This window comes from Siphateles boraxobius, unplaced genomic scaffold (assembly GCF_051911475.1).
Source record: "Siphateles boraxobius isolate OS27281-9 unplaced genomic scaffold, OSU_SipBor_1 54, whole genome shotgun sequence".
Classification (NCBI taxonomy): domain Eukaryota; kingdom Metazoa; phylum Chordata; class Actinopteri; order Cypriniformes; family Leuciscidae; genus Siphateles; species Siphateles boraxobius.
The window spans coordinates 650,102-673,973 of NW_027509180.1; the positions used below are offsets into that span (position 1 = coordinate 650,102).

At 39.2% G+C, this 23,872-nt stretch overlaps 1 protein-coding gene across 1 annotated transcript in view; it reads left to right on the forward strand.

Moving 5' to 3' along the window:
* The first annotated feature begins 769 nt into the window (after nucleotides 1–769).
* The window catches only part of LOC143714397 (interferon-induced very large GTPase 1-like), a 59,507-nt gene continuing 36,404 nt past the window's right edge, over nucleotides 770–23,872 (forward strand). The window contains exons 1-4 of the mRNA XM_077205503.1: nucleotides 770–899; nucleotides 1,053–1,118; nucleotides 11,716–12,342; nucleotides 23,108–23,178. Coding sequence (XP_077061618.1) covers nucleotides 1,079–1,118; nucleotides 11,716–12,342; nucleotides 23,108–23,178 — 738 coding nt within the window. The 5' untranslated portion in view covers nucleotides 770–899; nucleotides 1,053–1,078. The remainder of the gene's footprint in view (nucleotides 900–1,052; nucleotides 1,119–11,715; nucleotides 12,343–23,107; nucleotides 23,179–23,872) is intronic.

A 23,872-nucleotide genomic window follows, 5' to 3' on the forward strand; every position in this document is an offset into this window, starting at 1 on the left:
GATTTGTTGGTTGTCACCATTGTTGAGATTCATATGTTGATTCTTGATATCTCTATACTACTAAAAAATTAACCAGCTCAAAAAATTTTCGGTACAAAATAAATTTAAATAAATACATTTACATTTTCAGATAGTCATAATACTGATGCCATAATATTTCAAGGGTAATGTAAAAAATTATGACATTAATCATAGACTTTATATAAAGCTAAACTCCATCATTTATTGCTATGTCAAATGTGTATCAAATATACATTTAAAACAGCCAGAGAAAAACAAAAGTTAAAAATCAAGGGTCATGAGCCCAACTAAAGCAGACACTGATCTCAATCATGGTGACATCAAATTTATTTTAAAGTTTTTTACACTTTATTTAAACTTTTTTTGTTTCTGTTAAATTACAGATTATATTTGTAATTTTACATACATTTTTATGTAATTTAAGAAAACAGAAAAAAATACTGTATGAAAAATACAATACATTTTCTGTATAAAAAATGTGAATTACTGTAATTTGTCATTAATCTCACAATACCTAAAATAACAGCTGAATTTTTAAATTACAGATATTATTTGTAATTTTACAGTGTTTTGAGTACAATTTAAAATTAAAGAAAATGATCGTCAAATCACAGTTATTTTCTGTAAAATTAGGATTTTTTTTACAGTGTACAGTTGAAAGGGCAATGATTGGTATGTTCTCTAACCCCGAGGGCATGTTTACATGTTATTTGGTTTGTCTATAAATGTTTCTGGTACCTGGCAACAGTGAAGCTGTTTGAGAGAAGCTGCACTTTTGACGGATCGAAGCAGAGCTCTCGTGACTCTCCACCACAGAAGATTTTTAGACTTGGACAACCAGAAATGTCTGGAAACTGAGAATTAAGACAGTGAACAAGGTAAGTTAATTTTAATAGTTGGCCTAAAATTGCAAAAAATAAATTAGATTTATTTCTTAATATAATGTATTATGTGTATTTCTTTACTTCTAAAATGTTTCATTTTTAAATTTGGTATGTTTTATGTATATGAATAATGTGGATCCATCAAAGCCCTATCAAGATTTTTAGACTCAGAAATGTCTGAAAACCGAGACTTGCGCGATTGTAAACATGAAGGTAAGACCATTTTAATAGTTGGCCTATGTTACTAACTTTGCATAATCTCTACATTTTAGTTTTATTTGTTAAATTATGTATTTTGTGTATTTATTTGCTTCTATAATGTTTAATATTCCTGACTAGTATGTTTCATATGTATAAATCATTCCCAGGAATGAATATTCCTAAGTAGTCTTTGACATTACGATCTGTGTATGGTATACACTGTAAAACATTGCTGTACAAAAAATGGCCAGTTTTAACTCTTTGCCTGCCACCATCTTTTTAAGGTTTTCATGCATGAAGAAATTCACTGAATATTTTGTTGTATGAATATCTGATCATGCAATATATCAAAAGAAGGAAGAGACCCTCTGCTCTAAGAAAAATTATTGTTCTAAAAATAACAGCCAAATGTTTACCATTATTAGAAAAAACGTCTTCGGTTACTATTTTAACCTTGTTTCACTGAGAGGCGGGAATGAGACATTGCGTAGTGTTGGGGTGTCAATCTTTTTGGGAAATCACTTCTCAGAGATCAGATATCAGAATTTCAAAAACAAAGCCGAACACCTCCTCTGCAGAAAGAGGCGCTCCAGAGCAGTGTCAGCTTCTCACATATATACCTACATCCCTTCCAAAGATGGTAATACATTCTATAGATGTTTTGAGAAATAGTTTGTACCATGTGACATTACTGAAAAAGTATTCTCTGCTGCATCACATTCCGGAGTCCCGGCTTCCAAAGTCAATCCAAAGACACACAAACAGAAAGGAAATAATAGTGTACAAATCTATAGCTAAATTACTTATTTTCTTCATAATAAAATCTTCAACATTCCCTACTCTGGGGCTTTTTTAAGCCCCACTTTCACTTTCACTTTTTTCAGAGTGTAGTTTCAAAATCCATCCCCCTCAGTTACAGTATTCTACCTAGTGACTAATTTAAGTCACCCATTCTCATTTCAAATGACTAGTTTATACCAGCACACTCCGGAGAAGCATTCAAGCTAAACATCTCTCTCCATACATTTTTCTTTCTTTCAGTTGTTTTTTCCTTTTTCTTTCAATAGAGAGTAAAAGACTCGAATCCTCCCAATTTCAAATTAAACATTGTTATAACTGTGTGGATAAAATTGGTTCGGCATTGCCTGTTATTGTCACAGTTATGTAGAGTATGCAAAACATAAAAATCCATTATACTATTAAAAGTTACTCTTGCAATGTAGAGATCCTCTTCGACCCAAACTCTTTGCACATCAAAGACTTCGTTTACATACAGTAAATTTTCGGGTTATGGTCGGGTTAAGGTCACTAATAATAATAATAATAATAATACATTTTATTTGACAAGCGCTTTCCTGAGTACTCAAAGACACTTTACATATAAAGACTATTCGGGTTTCTGAAACATTAGGAATAACCCGTTTACATGTGTGAGCAGAGAAAGTTTCTCCTGTATGCATGGAATTGCAATATCCCTATGTAAACGGCGACGCACGGTTAGCGACTGGACGTACAGACAACCCTAAGACGCAATATGCACTGTAAAAAAAAAAAATCGTAAAAAAACGGTCAATGACTGGCAGCTGCGGCTGCCAAACAAAAACCGTAAAAATAAAGTAAAATATCGTAATTTAAATGAAATGCAAAAAACTTTTACAGAAATTTTCCTTAAATTTTTTACAGAAAAACACTGTTATTTTACAACTATTTCCTGAATTATTACGATCAAACACCTTCATTGTAAAAAAAATCCCATAAAAAAAACAGTCAAATTACTGTCAGCAACGGCTGCCATACAAAAACCATAAAATTAATGTCAAATATCTTAATTTAAATAAGTGCAAAATACTTTTACAGAAATCTTCATTAATCTTTTTTAACAGAAACACACATTTAAAACACAGTTATTTCACATTTATTTTCTGATTTATTTACTGAAAAACATGCAGTTAATTACATGCATGATTTGCTTTGACTATATACGTCACTACATCAGCAACTACACAGTTACTGTCAGTTAAATAAAGAAACATGCAGCATTTCATCAGTGTTTATTTGCTCATCCTGGACTGAAGCTCAGGCTCAACTCTTCAACACAATGGTGACACACGAAACACACCATACAGAAACACTTTAAACCCCACCAGAACATTAAACACTACCAGATCTCTCAGGATCGCAGCATCTTCACTTATTACAATCCAGACTTTATTTCTTTCATACTAACATTATTAATGAGAATTAACAGAGGTTTAGAAGTTGAAGCTTTATTGAAAAGAATAAAGTTTGATGTCACCATGAAGGAGATCAGTATTTGCTTTAGTTGGGCTCTTGAACTTTTAGTGTTGAACTTTAATGTTTCTCTGGCTGCATTAACTGTGTGTCTCTGATGCATATTTATTATCGTAAGAGTCTAAGAGAAACTCAGGTCAGATAATGTTGGTTGCTTAGTAGTGAGTATAGTCATCATGTAGAGTCTGGCTCCATTGATACCATCTGAAGTACAATATCTGATTATGTCATTAAATATTAGTTATTCATTTTGCATGACAAGGCTTCTATAAAACATTCTCCAGTGCTGTGATACTCAGATTTTATGAAGTCATTATACAGAAAATATTTGACAGGATCATATAGACTCACTCAGATATCAAGAATCAGCGTATGAATCACAACAATGGTGACAATGAAAAAAAAAACCTTTTTGGTTGTCACCATTGTTGAGATTCATATGTTGATTCTTGATGTCTCTATACAACTAAAATAAACCACAAAGCTTTTGTTGTGTAGTATATATATATATATTTTTAAATGCAGGTTGTTATAATACTGATACCACAATATTCAAGGGTCATGTAATAAATTATGACATTAATTAAAAACTTTGTATAAACCTAAATTCCACATACTTACTCTGTAATCTAAGCTATCATATACAGAGATTTGACTGTCATATCAGTGAATCAGATCATCATATGATAACTAGAACATCATCAATTAATGATCAAGATCATCTGATATTTTATCCAGCATTTATGACAAACGTGTATCAAATACACAGTTAAAGCAGCCAGAGAAAAGCATAAGTTAAATCTCAAGGGTCATGACCCCAACTAAAGCAGAAACTGATCCCGAATCATGGTGACATCAAACTTATTTTAAAGTTTTTTACACTTTATTTAAATTAGCATATTTTACTTTAATTTTATGGTTTTTGTTTGGCAGCCGTAGCTGCCAGTCATTTGACCCTTTTTTTACGATTTTTTTACAATGAAGGTATTTGATCATAATAATGCAGGAAATACCTGTAAAATAACAGTGTTTTTTCGGTTTATTTAAATTAGCATATTTTACTTTAATTTTATGGTTTTTATTTGGCAGCCGTAGCTGCCAGTCATTTGACCATTTTTTTACGATTTTGTTTTACAATGAAGGTATATGATCATGATTATTCAGGAAATACCTGTAAAATAACAGTGTTTTTCAGTTTATTTAATTTAGGATGTTTTACAGTTTTTTGTGGAGCTGACAGTCATTTGACCATTTTATCATTTAACTGTTTTGTTTCTGTTAAATTACAGATTATATTTGTAATTTTACATACATTTTTATGTAATTTAAGAAAACTGAAAATATACTGTATGAAAAATACAATCAATTTTCTGTATAAAAAATGTGAATTACTGTAATTTGTCATTAATGTCACAATACCTAAAATAACAGCTGGATTTTTATTTTACAGATATTATTTGTAATTTTACAGTGTTTTGAGTATAATTTAAAATTAAAGAAAATGATCGTCAAAAAATCAGTTATTTTCTGTAAAATTAGAATTTTTTTTTACAGTGTGCGTCATTTCTGATTCTTCTTCCTGTATCCACAGACAACAACAGCAGCAGCGGCAAGCGGATAATGAATAGTTCGGGGCAGATAGCGATCGCCTTTATTTGCGCTTTGATGCTGGTAACGTGATGACCTCGCTCCAAAAGTACGTTGTGCTGCGTCTCGCCATGTTTACTTCCGGTATACTGCACGCGGATTTTTGTATGCGCCGAGAAGTTTCTCTACTCAAAAGACCAAGATTCCTTGCGAGTAGAACATGCGCAGAACACAAATCACTATCGGGATATGCCTATACGCGTTTACATGACCAAAAATTCGCGCTAGAAAAGGGGTACCCCAGGTATAATATCCCGGTTTTTAAAATCCGGGTTATGAGCATATTCGGGTTTCTGACGGTGTTTACATGGCCGTTCGCGACCGGGTTACTGCTAATATCCCGGTTTTGAACGGGGGAATATATGATTTGGTTGCCCTCTAAAATTAGTTTTCATTATCTTCTTAATATGGAACAGAATAATAACACCCTTTCAAAATTGCAACTCCAAAAAACATTCCTAATTTAGTAAAACATGCTCATAATTCTCCAAACTTTAAATCATGTTTAAAGTTAAATCAGAATGTAAGCTAAAATATACATAGTATTAATTCATCATTGTTATACAATGATCACATATACCAAACATGCGGAGATCGCATCATTCGTCTGGCAGCAACAGATGAACAAAGTTTACAAAGATGAGCTAGAATACACAGATAAACCCCATCACTATTCATCACTTCAAATAACTACGGCTACAAGAGCCAGAAAGAGACCTACCAGGAAGTCAAGCAGCAATACACCGGCGACGTTTAGTGCAATGTATATAACATGCGTTGGTATACGGCAAATGGCGTGTATTGCCAATGGCTGCAAACCCTCAGAACAACGTGTGCTTATACGCAAACAGCCCAGCACCTGACGAGAGTAGCACTGTTAACCGTTTAAAGTCAGGTAGGCTCGAGCACAATCACAAACAGCCGTTGCACTCACCTAGATATATAACAGCATAAACACATATCAGTATACATAAGCACAGCATCAGCGGCCGTAGCGATGACAACTGTGAATATATGCAGTTAGATCAGAATAGCCAGTTGCACTTAAGGATACAGGGCAGCATATGCACATATCAGTATGTATGGTGTGCGGCGACGTCAGTGTCACTGTCGTTTCTGGGTGGGGGAGGGCCAAATCCTTTTGGCCAAATCAAAACCAAATCCTGCAAAGGTTAGCCATCGGATGCGAGTAAGAAAAGGTAACTAGTCCTCAGGTGCAACTTCAATGATGACAGCGTGAAGAAAGAGATTCTGACGCAATTGTTGCGCCCATGCATTTTATATTGCCGGTGAGGCTGTCAGTATTTGCATACCGTAAAACTTCAAATAATAGCCCAGTATTTTTTTTTTTTTACAAATCGTCGAACTGCACCGGCTTGTATTTGAGACAGGTGTTTAAATGAGACAGGCCTTTATAATTTAGTGTTGAGATGTTGTTCATTGCGTGTTGGCCTAGAGTCTCTAATCTCAAAAAATCTCCAAATGCTCCACTTGAAACTGCGGTCTTCTGACCTTTTACTATCATGTCAATTGATTTTGATTAATCGAGGGAGCAAGACAGCGCTCGTGTTGTTTGAAGACGTGAGAGTGCGCACGCGCGGCCGCGGCTCTTTCTGCTCGTGCGCCCCGTCAAGCGTAGCAGTCATTCTATTTTACATCACTCACCGATCAAAAAAGGCTTTGGCGGGACAACAATTTGCTTTGGCGGCCACCAAAAAGCGGACGATATTACGGGTTTTAGAAGATTAAATACAAACCGAAACTAAAAAACAGACCCGGCCTCTATTTGAGACTGGCCTTTATTTACCCAAACCTGCAGCCACACCAGACGTGTAAAAGAGACAGGCGTCTATTTGGGACTCTGCTATTATTTGAAGTTCTACGGTACTTTGCGAAAATTGGCCAGTTGCTCCAAGCTGGCGTTAACCCATAAGATTTCAACAAAAGTGGAGAAGGGAGGAGTTCCCACAGCATAGCAACGCAATGTAGAGTTACTGCTCTCGAAAGGGAACAGTCAAAGTCCATCAACTAAAGTAACATGTTCAGACTGGAACAGGAAAAAGGCAAACCATAAACTACAAATTAACAGTGAAATACTGACAGCAAATGTGACAGCAGCTTAATGTCAATTTTACAGTTCTCTTATTGTAATATATTTAACACTACACTGTAAAAAAATGACAATGACAATTGTCATTGACATTGGGTCAATGACAATCAGCTACGACTGCCAAACAAAAAAAGGTCAAATTAAAGTAAAATATCCTTATATAAATTATAAGTGCAAAAAACTTTAACAGAAAAACACTGTTTTTTTAAAGATATTTCTGAATTATTACAATCAGTGTTTTTGTATTTGGGTAGTTTGACTCTTTGCTCTTTATGTCAGTTTATGGTTTTTGTAGAAGTGTTTACTGAAACACGTAATTTGTTGCAAAAGAAGCCATGAACAAAGATGATATATCTTTCATCATCATAAAAAAAATTACTAATGTCATCACCAACCAGATAGAAAAATGTATCTACTACTGACTTCAGCCACAGCCTTAGATGAAATCAACTGAAGATAAAAGAAGACATTAAATCTGTGAAGATCTCAGCAGGATTAAACAACTCCACAAACAGCATTATCAGCTTCACTTATTACTAACCAGACTCACTTTATTTCTGTCAGACGTCTACACAAGTTTTATTGAGAATTAACAGAGGTTTAACTCTTTCATTTGAAGCCACCATAACAGTGATTAGTGTTTCCATTAGTTGGCCTCTTAACTCTTTTTCAAAACATTTTATTTATTTTTTGCTGCTGTGAGTTGCAGTAGCAAAGGAACCAAAAGTGAAACAATTCTAACTATTTTAATAAACTATAAATAAGTGCCATCATTCAACGCAGCATGTGGACCAGATCGTCATTCCATATCTAACAGATGTGGGCTGGATCTGGGCCATGTTGGGCATGTTACTTTTTTTTTTTTAATGTTCACATATGTCAAATAACTTAATATTTCTAATACTAATATACTAATATTGCCCCCAATATTTTACACTAATCTTCACTATTTTAATGTTGCTGTGGGACAATGTGAGAGACACCTATTCAATGTATTATTGTAAATATTATCATTACGATAGTGAAAGAATAAAACATAATAGATGATTTAGAACTTTTAATATTTATTGCATAGACCATAACTGGCAAAAAAAAAAAAAACATCTAAAAATAAACTTTTTTTGAAACTGTTTTATTTTTATAACCATGCAAACTAAATAAAATGTTGCAGATGATAGGCTACAGAGATTATTCTAATGCTGAAAATAGTCATTTATTTATAAACAAACTATATACACACTCGGTCTCTCCTGCACATGGCTCTGAAACGAAAGACAATTGGTGCATGTATCCGTTCCGTATTTGTACCCGCGTTGCGGGGCAGAGCTTGAGATGCAAATCTTGCACGCCAATGTGCATTGGCTCAATTTTTCAATAATCGAAGATGACCGGCTCCCTAAGCGTGATCCCAATCAGTATGGTGTGTTCGACTACATCTCCATTCCCTTCTTCGGGGAACGAGGGTTACATACAGTAATGGTAACGCCGTTGTAATAGGGAAAAACAGTCATTTGTTTGATTAATTGTTACTTGTTACTGTGGAAATAAATTATCATTGGTTAAAATCAATTAACAACGAATAATCCATATTGGTCGGTTATGAGTTTAGTCAAATGCTGTTCTTTATGATTACAAAAACTCTGTCATCTGATCGTATTTGTTTTTTCTTTGCAGCAAGTTATGTGTTCTAAAAAAAAACACTGTTACAAAAAAAAACTTATATAAAAAACAAAGAGTAAAACTGCCCAAAGTAAAGGACACACTGACCGCAATAATGGTGACTAAACACTTTCACTAAAACATCAACATCTAAACCTCTGTTAATGCTCAAAAAGAACTGTAGACAAATTACAGGAATAAAGTCAGTCTGGTTTGTAATACAAGAGATTTAATGTCTTTTCAGTTGATTTCATAAACAAACTATATACTATATACAAACAAACTATATACTATATAGAGAGTTTATACAAACTATAAACTATATTGCCAGCAGCCATATCACCCTGTAGCCCAAGACTGGTTGCCCACTGAAGCTAATCAGGGCTGAGCCTGGTTAGTACCTGGATGGGAGACCTCCAGAGAAAACCAGGTCACTGCTGGAAGAGGTGTTAGTGAGGCCAGCAGGGGGCGCTCACCCTGTGCTCTGTGTGGGTCATAACACCCCAGTATAGTGATGGGGACACTATACTATCAAAGAGCACCGTCCTTCGGATGAGACGTTAAACGAGGTCCTGACTTTAATTAAAAATCCATGGCACTTCTCGTAAAGAGTAGGGGTGTAACCCCGGTGTCCTGGACACATTCCCTCCAATCGCCCCTGCCAATCATGGCCTCCTAATAATCCCCATCCACTGAACTGGCTCTATCACTCTCTATCCTCTCCAACTATAGCTGGTGTGGGGTGAGCGCACTGGCGCCATCGTACTGTGGCTGCTGTCGCATCATCCAAGTGGATGCTGCACACCGGTCATGTTATGGAGAGATCCCCTGATATGATTGTGAAACGCTTTGGGTTTACAGTAGAACAGAAGAAAGCGCTACATAAAGGCATCATTCATTCATTCATTCATTTATTCATCTAAATGCCACCATCTGTGGGTGTATATCAGGTGTAGTTCTTGTATTTCTCTCTCTTTCAATTGTTCATATGGGAACCACCAGCAGGGTGTGAAAGAAACACTAAAGCAGTGTTAGAGTTAATTAGACAATTAAGTGATTAATTGAGTCACGATTGTTTGATTATTGAAGACACCTGATAATAATGCGCATAATCATGAGCGGTGTTAATTTAACACCAGGAATTTACTAGTATAGGCGGTGAGCAATTTCAGGTTAAAAATAACAAGCTCTGTTCTCTGTAGTGATGGCCAAATGAAGCGTTTCGAAGCATTATTGCTTTCTGATACAATTGTGTCGAAATGGTTCATTACTCGAAGCTTCATTCAGATAGAAATTGCAGCACCATCTCCTGGTGAAGTAAATGTAATGCAACAAAGCTGACAACCATAAAATGCAAGTAGGCTTATATGTTAACGCCCCGTTTATTACGTGTTTACCGAGGCGATCAAAGCTGAAACAGTGTCAGTGCTGTGAAACTCATTTATGTAGGTGAATTTTACAGATACTGATGAATTTCATGTGTTCGCCTTGATAATAAAACATTAAGCATGATGTGTGTGTGTGGGTGTAATTATTTCTTTAGACAAGGACAGAAGATCAGACCAGCTTAAAAAAAGTTGGAAACCGTCACAGAAATTCTAATGGTTTCTATTAAAATACCAATAGGAACCATTGGCTTTTACCATTTAAACCACTACAGAATTATTTTTTGTAGTGTGTTAGGGACATATCACATATCAGTAGAGACCCACAGAGACCACTACAATTCCCATTACAACCAATAAAATTCCCATGAAAACCATTAAATCCAATAGAATTTCTGTAATGGTTTCTATAGTTTTTTTTTAGCAGGGCAGTATCATGTGTGAAAGCTTTATCTTGTTTAGCTGTGGGAAGCAGAACTCTATAACTTGTTAACTGGTGGGACTGGTATTTTTGTATGTTGAAAAGGATGTGCTTGTGTAACTGGTTGTACTTGTATAATGTAGCAGAGGGTTTTTCAAGTTTCTGTCTTTGATGCATGTTTTTATGTAACAATGTTCATATGTTCTCTAATTAATAATAAAAAATAAAAAAAACATTTGGGTGTGCTTTGGGTACATCATGCAGAAGGCTTAGACAAAGTGTTCATTAAATGGTATGGTTTTTATTCAGAAATATAATTTTCTCCACAATCTTTGGTGAAAGGTGATTTCTTTTTTTTTTTATTTTATAATAACGCCAATCCAAACACCGACTACTACAACCCACGGTGTTGCAATGGTTTGGCTTCACTTTCATAAGAAATACAGCTGCCAGGTTTCAAAACTGTCAACACTGGATTGGGCTGTCAAATCAGTCAGGTGGTTCACTACAGGAGTGAGCCAGTGTGTTTGCTTCAGATGTCATTTTCACGTGACTAGTGACGTATGATACAACTCCGAAGCAGTGGTTCATTGCAAGGACCGTTCGAGTTTGAAGCAAGCTTCAGAGCGTCGGTGTCAGACGTAACATCACTAGTTCTCTGTGTTTTAAGAGACAGTACGAGACAATGGTAACTTTAGCCAGAATAGCACATTCAGAAAGGTGATTTGCAATCACACACATTATAAAATGCAGTACTACATGTTCTAGATATGAGGCTGGATCACAAACTGTTGGTATTGGTATTGATCCATCTTTGAGAAGAAACTTTTGTGCAAATCCTGTGTTTTACTGACCCTTGTTTGCAAAGCAGTCCAGTGTACAATGATTATCACAAACGTAAAAGAATTTAGCTAATTTCTTTGACACATTACAACATTACATAGCTGAGACATTATATAACTGCTCTAGCGAGGGTATAAACAGCTCACTCAGGGTGGGTCCTATCCTGTATGATCAAACGTGTTCTTTAGTAGATATATATTGTTGGATAAAGGTAAAGTTCTGTATTGTTTATACCAGTATTGTTTATTCTAGATCATCATGTTCCAAAACTGACAGCTGTACTATTTGGAAACTCTGCATCAGTCCAGTTTGGTTGTGCTAACCTTCTAATGGGAGAAGAACACCCTCTTCATGCTAATGTCGAGTTCACCAGGATTCTTCTTGTACTGACAAAGATATCAGAGCATCATGTCTCAGTAATCAATTTGACTGACTTTCATGAGGCTGAGTATGATCCAGATACTATAGATCATCTCATTGATCAACTAGTGCATGAAAATGAAATCAGCGCCTTCATCTTTGTTGTGCAACTGGGCCAGTTAACAGATGCTGATAAGATGGTTATGGAATGGCTTCGGAGAGTGTTTGGTGACAGAGTTCTTCAGTTTGTGATGATTCTCTTCACCTATGAGAGAGAAGAAGAGTGTGACACAATAATTGATGATCTGAAGAAAAACCCTGTTCTGGAGGAGCTGCTGGAGAAATGTGGAGGAAGATATCACACCTGCAACAAGATGATGAACAACCAATCAGAGATGAGAGAACTGATAAACAAGCTTAAGCATCTGTTTAATGAGAATCAACAGCAGCGCTACACTGGAGAGATGTTCAACACTGCATCAGTAAAGAGAAAAGAGCTGGAAAGCAGTACATGTCAAAGTAAGAGTTTTAAAGATTCAGTTTTCATATATAGAATATTATAATATACCATATATATTATAATATAATACAATCAAGGTCATTATCCCCCCAACTGACTCTCAAACATTAATGGCAATGGACTTGAGCTCTGTAGTCGTGTGTGATTAGATTGAGCTGTATGTGAATGGCTTGATAGGGTGCAGCAGGGGACATAGTGTAGCGTTCTATCTGCTGAGCCATTAGAAAAGTACTGACAACTGGTGGAGATATGGGGACATTACAGTCAGGGGCTGGTTCTAAGAGGAAACCAGTGCCCCTGCATCAACAAGCCTAGATGGTAAAATGGTGTTCCCTTTCGAGGGAACTCTACACTGCGTCGAGAATCAACTCTTTGGGGACGCTCCCTTAGCGTGCGCCTCTGAAGTATGAATGAAACTATTCCAATCCTGATTGGTGTTGCGTCATGACGTAACATGTGACGGCATAACCGGATGCATAAAAGCGACGCCGGCACACACACACACTAGCTTTTCGCTCTTCAGCAAGCGCTCTATGTTGAAAACTGTCTGTCTTACTTGGTGTTGTTTGTCTCAGAAAGTTTGATTATGGCCAGCGAACAATTTAAAGCTTGTGTGCACCCTTGCCCTCGTTTTATCACGGGTGGGGACACACATGCTTTATGTGTGAATTGTTTGGGAGCGCAGCATGCACGAGCAGCTCTCGAGGGGGCTGCTTGTGTAGACTGTGAAGCACTTCCCATTAGAGTGCTGCGCTCCCGGCTGGCGTGCTTTGATAAGCACGGTCAGGCTCGCGTTCCCCATGGTTCTGGTCCCGCGTCTGTTGAGGCGGCGCGGCGATTGAGATCGTGGGGTTCACAGCGGGATCTTTTAGATGAAATTGAGACTGCTGAGGCACCTTCTCATTTTTCATCTGAGGATCTCGTGGCCCCTGAGAGTTGTGCAGGAGCCCGCATCGCGGCTTCTCCTGCCCATGATCAGGTCCCAATGCTTGAGCTCTCTGCTTCCGAGGAAGTGGATGTGCTCAGTATTGAAGCGGATGACCGTGATCACAACCTCAGCGCCGGGGTTTGCCGTTTTTCCCCGATCTCCACAAAGAGATCTCGAGATCGTGGGATAAACCGCACTCATCCCGTGTCTCCAATCCCAGTGTGGTGGATTGCAGCAATGTAGTGGGGGCATGGGATTTGGGTTATGGGAAGATGCCTAAAGTTGAAGAGGCTCTAGCGGGTTATCATACATCTGCATCTGCATTAATAGGCAGGGCTTACATGGTTCATGTCTGCACTCTTGCAGGCATACCAGGCCGACCTCCTGAAAGATTTAGATGAGGGGGAGGGGCCAACTCCTGAGGATATTGCGGAGTTGAGAAGGGCCACAGATCTGTCTCTCCGGGCCACAAAAGAGACGGCCCGCGCCATTGGCCGCTCTATGGCAGCTATGGTGGCCACGTAGAGACATCTGGGGCTAAATCTATCTGGTATGAAGGAAAAAGATAGATCCTTTCTGCTGGATGCGCCGCTTTCGCCTTCTGGCCTGTTCGGTGACGCTGTTACATCGGTTGTCGACAGGTTTCAGGAGGCGAAGAAACAATCTGCGGCGTTCCAGCAGTACCTCCCCCGTAAGGCAAAATCTAAATCTAGTAGGGTGGGGCCAAGAGATCAGCCCCAGCCATCAGCCAGCTCCTCACACCGAGCAGAGCAAAGAGAGAGCGTTTCCTCTAGAGCCCCTCCTCCTGGAGCTTGGCAACAGAGGAAACACTCTCAGAAATCGAAGTCCTCCAGCCAGAAAGGCGATATGAGGGACGCATTCAGGCTAGGAGGGCTTCGGGAAAGAGGTCCTAACCGAAGTGGTAGGACCTCTGAGGGCTGTCCCCTCCGCTGTAGAGCAACCGAGGTTGTTCTCGCAGCGGAGCCCTCTAGGAAACGATGTAGGTTGCCCGCCGTCAATGACGCTTCGGGCCGCATCTCTTTCCAGCGAAAATATTATAACAAAGAAAGAGCATCAATTGTGGTCACAAAAACCGTATCGACTACATCCTGCCGGTATTCCGCTTCAGGGAGTCGAGAGAAATGCTCGAAAAACACCAGAGGCCAGTCTCGAGAGGCTGGTACCCTTAGTAGATTTTGTAGAGGCATGGTATCATCTTCCCAACATATCTGCATGGGTCCTGCATATAATAAAATCAGGGTACAGACTGCAGTTCGCGCGCTGCCCCCCCAGGTTTTCGGGGGTGGTGCAGACTACAGTGGTTCCAGAGCAGGCTCAGGTGATGGAACAAGAAGTACAGACTCTGCTGCTAAAGGAAGCCATAGAACGTGTTCATCCTTTAGACAGGGAGTCCGGGTTTTACAGCCGGTACTTTATAGTTCCAAAGAGGGATGGGGGGTTAAGGCCAATTTTAGATCTCAGGGTTTTGAACCGGTCTCTGAGGAGGTTCAGGTTCAAAATGCTAACCATTCCTGCAATCGTGAGTCAGATCAGATCCGAGTACTGGTTTGTCACGATAGATCTAAAGGACGCTTATTTTCACATCTCCATCCTTCCATGTCACAGGAGATACCTGAGGTTCGCTTTCGGGGGCGAAGCTTACCAATATCGGGTTCTTCCGTTCGGCCTAGCACTCTCTCCCCGCACATTCACCAAATGTATGGATGTAGCCCTTGCTCCACTGAGACTTCAAGGCATCCGTATATTGAATTATCTCGACGACTGGCTCATTCTGGCCCAGTCTCGGGAGGTGGCAGTTCGGCATCGAGATGTCGTCCTTGGCCACATTCAGAAATTGGGGTTAAGACTCAATACAAAGAAGAGTGTGCTAGAACCATCCCAGTGCACGATGTTTTTGGGAGTCGTGTGGAACTCGATTACGATGCAGGCACGAATGTCTCCCGCACGTATCGAGTCGATTCTGACGATGGTATCCAGGTTAAAGCTAGGCCAGGCCATCACTGTAAAGCAATTTCAAAGAATGTTGGGCCTCATGGCAGCGGCATCCAACATCATTCCTTTGGGCCTTCTACACATGAGGGTGGTGGTTAAAAACCAAGGGGTTTTCTCCCAAGGGGAATCCATTTCGTATAATCAGAGTAACGCGCAGATGCATTCATTCTCTACAAATATGGAAGAAACCTTGGTTCCTATCCCAAGGGCCAGTGTTGGGAGTGTCAGGTCGCCGGAAAACCGTTTCGACAGACGCCTCCCTCACTGGCTGGGGCGCGGTCATGGACGGCCGCTTTGCCAGGGGTCTGTGGCAGGACCATCATCATTCGTGGCATATAAACTGCCTAGAGATTATGGCTGTGTTCAGGGCTTTGAGGAGCTTCCTCCCAGACATCAAAGGTTGCCATGTCTTAGTACGATCAGACAATACGTCTGTGGTAGCCTATCTGAACCGACAAGGGGGACTCAGATCGCGCCCTCTGTGCAGACTGGCGCATCAGATTATTCTTTGGTCCCAGGGGAAAATACTGTCTATCAGAGCAATGTATATCCCGGGGGTTCAGAATCAGGGAGCAGACATCCTGTCGAGGCAGGGGCTGAGGCCCGGGGAATGGAGACTTCACCCAGAGGTGGTGAAGCTAATATGGGAGAGGTTTGGACCGATGGAAGTGGATCTGTTTGCGTCTCGAGAGACGTCCCACTGTCCACTTTGGTTCTCCCTCTCGCATCCAGCTCCACTGGGGTTGGATGCCATGGTACAGGCCTGGCCGAGGCTTCGCCTGTACGCATTTCCCCCGATCGCTCTGCTTCCGGCAGTCCTGGAGAGGGTCCGTCAAGAGGGCATCAGTCTACTTCTGGTTGCCCCATTGTGGCCGACCCGAGTATGGTTTTCAGACATAACATCACTTCTGATAGCTCCGCCATGGCAGATTCCTCTGAGGAGGGATCTGTTGTCTCAGGCGGAGGGCACAGTCTTCCACCCTCACCCAGAGCTGTGGAAGCTGTGGGTCTGGCCTCTGAGGGGGTTCAGTACCTAGATGCTGGTCTATCAGCTGGAGTGGTTGAAACCATACTTAGCTCTAGGGCTCCGTCTACGAGGAGATTATATGGCCTCAAGTGGAATGTATTTTCCACTTGGTGTAGAAAACAGGAGTTAGATCCAGTTAACTGCCCAGTGGCTTCAGTTCTGGAGTTTCTTCAAAATCGTTTCTCTGCGTGTCTCTCCCCTTCCACACTTAAGGTGTACGTGGCTGCCATTGCGGCTTTCCATGCGCCATTGAGTGATGGGCCTCTGGGGAGGCACCAGTTGGTCATTCGTTTTCTCCGTGGTACTCGGAGGATGAGACCGGCAACCAGGTCCAGGGTTCCTGCCTGGGACCTGGCAATAGTTCTTGAAGGGTTATCCCTGGCCCCCTTCGAACCTTTGCAGTCGGCTTCGCCTAAGGACTTAACGCTAAAATTGGTATTTCTCTTGGCTATTACCTCACTTAAGAGGGTGGGAGATCTCCAAGCCCTGGCAGTGACACCAGCTTGCTTGGAGTTTGCCCCAGGCAGAGTGAAAGTTTTTTTGCACCCGAGTCCGGGCTATGTGCCTAAAGTTCCATCTAATGCGGCTCGGTCTACAGTCCTTCAGGCATTCCATCCTCCGCCTCATGTGTCGGCAGAAGAAGAGAAGCTTCATTTGCTCTGCCCCGTCAGAGCTTTGAGCATGTACCTTGAGAGGTCCTCTTCTTGGAGAAGGTCGGACCAATTATTAGTATGTTTTGGGTCACCTAAGAAGGGGCTCCCGGCATCCAAGCAGACTATTAGTAATTGGATTGTTCAGGCTATTACTGAGGCTTACAAGGTGCGCGACTTGCCTTCACCTTTAGCCGTGAGGCCCATTCAACTAGAGGCATAGCTTCCTCTAGGGCCCTTCTTTCGGGAGTACCTCTACAGGAGATCTGTGAGGCAGCCGGTTGGGCTACTCCACATACTTTTATTAGGTTCTACAGTCTCAACCTTCCTTGTACGCCTGGTGCACACGTGCTCAGTCCTTGCTGAGTGCCTAAACAGTTTCACTCCGGGACAGGCCTATTTCGGTGCGTGGCCTAGTGGGCACTCGTTCCCCAAAGAGTCGATTCTCGACGCAGTGTAGAGTTCCCTCGAAAGGGAACGTCTCGGGTTATGACTATAACCCTTGTTCCCTGAGAAGGGAACGAGACACTGCGTCGTCCTGCCACGCCCCTCGAGGCCTTAGAGCGTCTTGCTTCATCGCTAGGCTAGTGTGTGTGTGTGCCGGCGTCGCTTTTATGCATCCGGTTATGCCGTCACATGTTACGTCATGACGCAACACCAATCAGGATTGGAATAGTTTCATTCATACTTCAGAGGCGCACGCTAAGGGAGCGTCCCCAAAGAGTCGATTCTCGACGCAGTGTCTCGTTCCCTTCTCAGGGAACAAGGGTTATAGTCATACCCCGAGACGTTTTCATCACAGCTCATTATCACACAGAAAATATAAAATTACTTTTTATATTGAATACATTAATTAATGGAAACATTCATTTGAGTTCAAATACTAAACTCAGTGGGAGGAAGATGTAAATGTCTTGTTCTGTTCTGGTTTCATTTTCCCTCCCATTGAGTTTTACACCTGTTCCCTGTTCCATGTTTATATTCTGGATGAATTACGAGAGATCATTTTACATAGGGTGCATTCTTCATCTCTGTGTGCCAAGCATGTTTAGGTAAAATGCTAATTACTCCATCAAATGGCCAAATGGCTGGGCAATATGGCCAAAATATGATAATATTTTTATTTTAAAAAATCCATATCACATGATATTGATATTTATAGCAATATTTAGCTAACATTAATTGTTAGAACTTGGAGCCTCTATTGAATTGCCATGCAGACTTTGCCCCCGCCGTGGGGGTGTAAATACGGAAGCAGATGCATATTTGCTTTTCGCTTTACCGCGTATGTTCAGCGCTACTGGTTGACAGTGTTCTACGAGCCTTTCCTTCTTTCTGGGAATAAGCCTTTCATGGTGTTGGTGTAACTGCGCTCTGCAGCGACTTGCGTCTGAAGTCTGTTGACTTCTCAACGATTGCGAGAGACTGAAGAAAATTAATAGCTGTTTTTACAGCTCTGAGCTATGCGCCTTCCTGAGTTTTCTTTCATTCAGCAGCAAGTTGTGAGTTTTTGTGATTGCCAAAGCAGGGTGCACTATTTCCTGCTGGTGGCTGCGGACATTTACCTGTACGCGGTCATTTTTTATCCTCATTTATCTGTCCTCCATGACAATCCCAACCAGATCCACAACGCTGAAATGCATTAAGCAAATAGAGATCAATGAAAGTCCTTATTTGAGCATTAAACCAAACGTTTCCCAACAAGGACATTTTCAAAACACAGCCAGCAATGCTATTGGCATGCGAGGTAACCATAAGCTGTGTCCCAATTCGGGGGCTGCATGTTTCGAAGGACGCACCGACTCATGTTAAAAGGGGAAAGTATAGTCGATTACATCATCGCAGCACAATGAAGGCTTTCCCAATTTGAAGGTCCTTCAATATGGGGCCAGCAAATGCAGAATATATCAGAAGGATCCTTCGCAGCCTTGCCTACCCCACAATTGGTTAATTGCTTGCTAGAGACGATTGCCAGTTAACACTTTTAAATGTAAGTATTGGATATCACTTTAATCAAGTAATCTAATGTATCTAATGATAAAAAATGAATAATGATGATAATAATAATAATAATAATAATAATAATAAATGCAATATTTAGATATATTTTGCATGTTAAAATACTTTCTAGTTTGGTGTTTGAGGACATGAGTTAATTTATTTTATTCTTCCCTCTTTCTGAGAACATCTCAGCGACACGCCAGCCCAACAAAGAAGAAACAACAAAAGAAGAAAAAGTCAGAGAAAAGAATGAAGAGGCCAAAGGCTGTATACCCATACACAAAATAAATATATTTGAAATATATTTTCAGAATATATTTTGGAATAAATGCAAATATTTGAAATTGGCACAATAAATATATTTCACACTTAACATCATACAGTATATCATATATTCTGAAATATAACAAAAATATATGATGTTAAGTGTGAAATATATTTATTGGGCCAATTTCAAATATTTGCATATATTCCAAAATATATTCTGAAAATATATTTCAAATATATTTATTTTGTGTATGGAGACAGGTCCGAAAGGAATGCCCAGAACTTATGACATTCAAGACTTAGGATTGGATAAAGACTAATGAATTATGAGGGGATTTCCAAAGATGACGAGCTCAAGAATTCAGATGGTCTATAAAAGGCTGAAAGGAGAAGATGAAGGAGACGCTGATTCTTAGAAATGGCCTATCCGGTGTTTGATGCCATTGAAGCCTCTGACAGACAACGCTTGTAAACGATGTACTTTTGATCTTGTTTTTTCGTGCCTTTTATATATAAGTACTTTATATGTAATCTAGTTAAACTCTAAATAATAAAACTATATTTAATTGAAACAAAGATACGTGCCTACCAAAAGTCTTTGATTTCTACAAAAGTGAGCTGAACAGACCACAGAGAGTCTTCTGACGCATGGATTGTGAGTATAAAAATTCAGATTCTTTTGATTTAGGACAGACTCGACTTATTTGACCTAACCTGAGAAATATTTGTCTTCAAATACGCACCATAATTTTTAAAATGTTTTTTACAAGTTATAACTTGCAATACCAAAATAAACAATGCACAAATTATTTTCTGTTTAATTTACAAATATAACACTTAAAAATAATGTATACAATTGTTTAATTTACAAATTTTAACTCACATTACCAAAAGTTTATTTCTCTACCAATCTGTCAAGAAGAGAAAACAATCTGTTCATATTCTCCCTGCTATCCTGTGACCTCTCTGTATCTCTCTCTGAAACTTCATGTCCTTTCTCCCTAAATATCTCGATCAGCTCATCCTCTTGGTCTCGTTTCTCTTGCCTGCTGGTTCCTCGTTCTATCCTTTGCGGCCTGGGCAAAAGAAGGATGGTAGGCAGGGTTGCCGGGTCTGTGCAACAAAAGAAGCCCAAAAAGCCCATCGGCTTAGCTTCATAGTACGTTGAAAAGAGTATGTCAGAAGTCCCCGGATGGTCTACTATTTCCAGTGGATTTTGGAAGTGTGGATCCGTTCTCACTATAACAGCTAATATTACCCACAACCCATTGCACTTTGGAGGAGGAACTACAAACACAAGTAAAAAGTTTTAAAAAACTACAAAACATGGAGGATATGGACGACTGACAGTGAGAGGTTTTTAGATAAAGGGGTTTGAATGATTAAAGGGGTCATATAATGCCATTTTTGTACAAGCTAATATGATTCTTTTGGGTCTAAATTAAAAGTTTGTAATATACTTTAATAAAAAAATATCATTAGTATTGTAAGAAAACACTAATTTTACCTGGTCAAAAACCATAGCTTTTTGACACATTGGAATACTTGATCACTCGAGCGTCACTTCATAGCGTCATCAGCAGCGCTCAAAGGATCTGCCCTTAAGTTGTTGAAGTTTGTTTATTTAAGAAATTCATAATAAATAATAATAAAGCATGATACCCTGTTGAAATATTTGAAATATGCGAGATCTGTGGTTAAACTTCTAAGGTAAAGTATACATTAAAATTATTGCGACCCATGTGAAAGGGGAGGAGAATTTATATGTGCGTCACGTTTAGTCGATAAAACTCTACCAAAAAGGAAACACCTGTGCATCCTCGCTTATAAAGCCTCTGGAAGCCTCCTCACTCCTTGATCCTCGTGGTGGATTTGAGAATTGAGATGTCCTTCAAGATGGCTGAGTTCGATCGGTTTCCGGGTCATAAGATGGAGGACGGAGGATAGAGGAGAAGAGGGGGGATATTGAGCAGGGGGGCAGCCTTTCATAAAATATTGAAGCTTCCCCGGGCGCCACCATTGATTAGCAGACCACCACCTGCTGTTTGCATTCCATTGACTCCCATTCATTTTGGCATCACTTTGACAGCGAATAACTTGACATCTGAGGCGTTTAAATACTCCATTTGTCCATTTTATTTCTAAAGAAACACGAAAATGTATAAAAGGCTCCATTACCTTGTATTTTACGGTATGGCCCCTTAGATGCAGTTTTTGTAAAAATAGGCTAACGATTGCGTCATAACCATGCGACTCTCTGTCACACAGTAGAGAAATTACCGTATAGACAGGAGGAGAAGCTCGCGGGCAATCGGGGGACGTGGAGGCAAAATGACAACACTATACTCGCTTCTTCTTCTTCTTCTCTTGATTAATGGTGGATTGCAAAGTACTTTTAGTTGCATACAGCCACCTACTGTAAAGGAGGGTGTAAAATCATGACATCATGACGTGTTTACATATTCTACCCCTCAACCTTGTGTCTTTAAGAAATTTAAATAGTTCCGTTCCGGTGATTTTTATCTCCTCTCCTTCTGTTCTCATTATTCCCTTTAGATTCCACTCCCGCCATTATGATACTTCCACACAAAACTAAACGAAACTTAGCGTATTTTCTAGGGGCCGCATCAACACTATATAGATACAATTTTTTGCCAAAATTCAGAAATCTTTGGAAGGTATTACTGAACATTTATTTAACCATAGCAAAAGTAAATTTCTTATTTGAATTTTTCATCTCTATTTTAAATTAGACAAATCTGATATTATTTTAATCTCCAATATGTTATTTAATAGTTGATATGGCTATTAACGCTTCGCTAACTAGCAGAAGACACTAGAAGGGTTTAAATCCCAGTTGTGCAGGTGGGGCATGTTGTCACAATGCGTTACAATGAGCCCCCATTAGAAATATGATATTCTGTTCTACACTTTAATGAATTCTATTGAGAAAACATTAAAAAAAGGTTGTCAGTGTTCAGAATTTTATAATTATTATTATGGTTTGAACTATGTTATATAGCTGTATTTTCCGGTGTGTTCGTTCTCAAACTGAAAAAAAATATTTTATTTTTAATTATTAGAAAATGTCATTATTTTATATGAAAAAGTTAATAATTGTATTTTATTGAGATTTTTTTTTAGTTTGTCTTGAATATTTTTTTGATTAGATCAGATATAGTCATATGCAGTAGTCATGTTACAATGTACACCACCTATGGGGCATGTTGTCACATTTCGCTTCCTGAACCCCATCTTGAAACACCCGTCTTTTCACCTTATATAATATCCACTATTCCTTTTCCCCATTAAAAACAAAGGCTCATTCAGTCATGTGTGATCCACTCTCAGTCTTGTCTTTGTAATTTCCCCCCGTCTGGTCCTTTCCCTATAAATTGTAATACTGAAAGATTTTGTATTTTATGATATCCTCTTCCTTTCGTGACTTCTACCATTTCTGCCATATTCCAATACATTTCTTCCTAACTACTGCTTTCCCTTCTCCTTTCCCAAGTGGAATTGGAACTGTTAGTTCCTATGGTAATGGTTCACTTGCTTTTGTTCCCTTTCCCTCCCTCATATTCTGGCACCCAACAAAACTGAACATCTATGCCACCCCGATGTAACCTTAGCAAACTGTTATGAAGTTTATTTTCCAGGGGCCATACTTTCTTCCTCTACTTGTCAAGTAACTTTATCTAAACCCAGCATCATTAGACCCCTAATGGTGAGGAATGAAATTGCAGCCTGTAAGAGAAATAGTAATAGTTTGGAAGATTGTTACAGCAACTTTGTAATGTGTGGTGAAATTTACAAATAAAGTGTGGGTGAAAAAATACATTTTCATCTACATCTGTTCCCTTTCTGCTCCCTTTAAGATGATGAACCCATAATCAATAAAGAAAGAATGGAGGACACCGTAACATCAGAGACTAGAGAAAAACATGGGGTGAGTGCATGAAGTGATGGTGGAAAATGATGGTATAAAACTGTACATATCTCCTGTATTACCACTCTCTGATATATATATATATATATATATATATATATATATATATATATATATATATATATATATATATATATATATATATCAGAGATTGGTAATTGATGCGCTGTTGATATATCGTTGTCGACAGCGCATTAATTTTAAATATATATATGGTGCAATTAAAGGGATAGTTCATCCAAAATTGAAAATTTGCTGTTAACTCAGACTTTCAGCTGAAATCAGGATCCTTGCTGATTTATATAATACAAATCAAAGGCTACCATCAGTTTGAGAGTCTAAAAACACATACAGGCAAAACTAAATTAATACCTATGACTCCTGACGATATATTCAGGTCTTAAAGGTCCCATATTGTCAAAACTGAAACTTCCTGGCTTTTTTCATGATAATAGTACCCTGGATGCCAGCCGAACTTAGCCCACAACATTTTTAGGTCGGGAAGTTCGGTCTGGACTTGATCCGTTGTGGAGCAACTAGAGCAATCCGTTGTGCTCGAACCAGAGTTGTTCGGACCAATCAAATTGTCAAGGCGGGCTTTATACGATGATACCATCCACGTCACCAACGAGCGCTTGGGTTGAATTTGTTTACAACAAAGATGACTGCCCCTGGAGAATTGAGATTTCACACT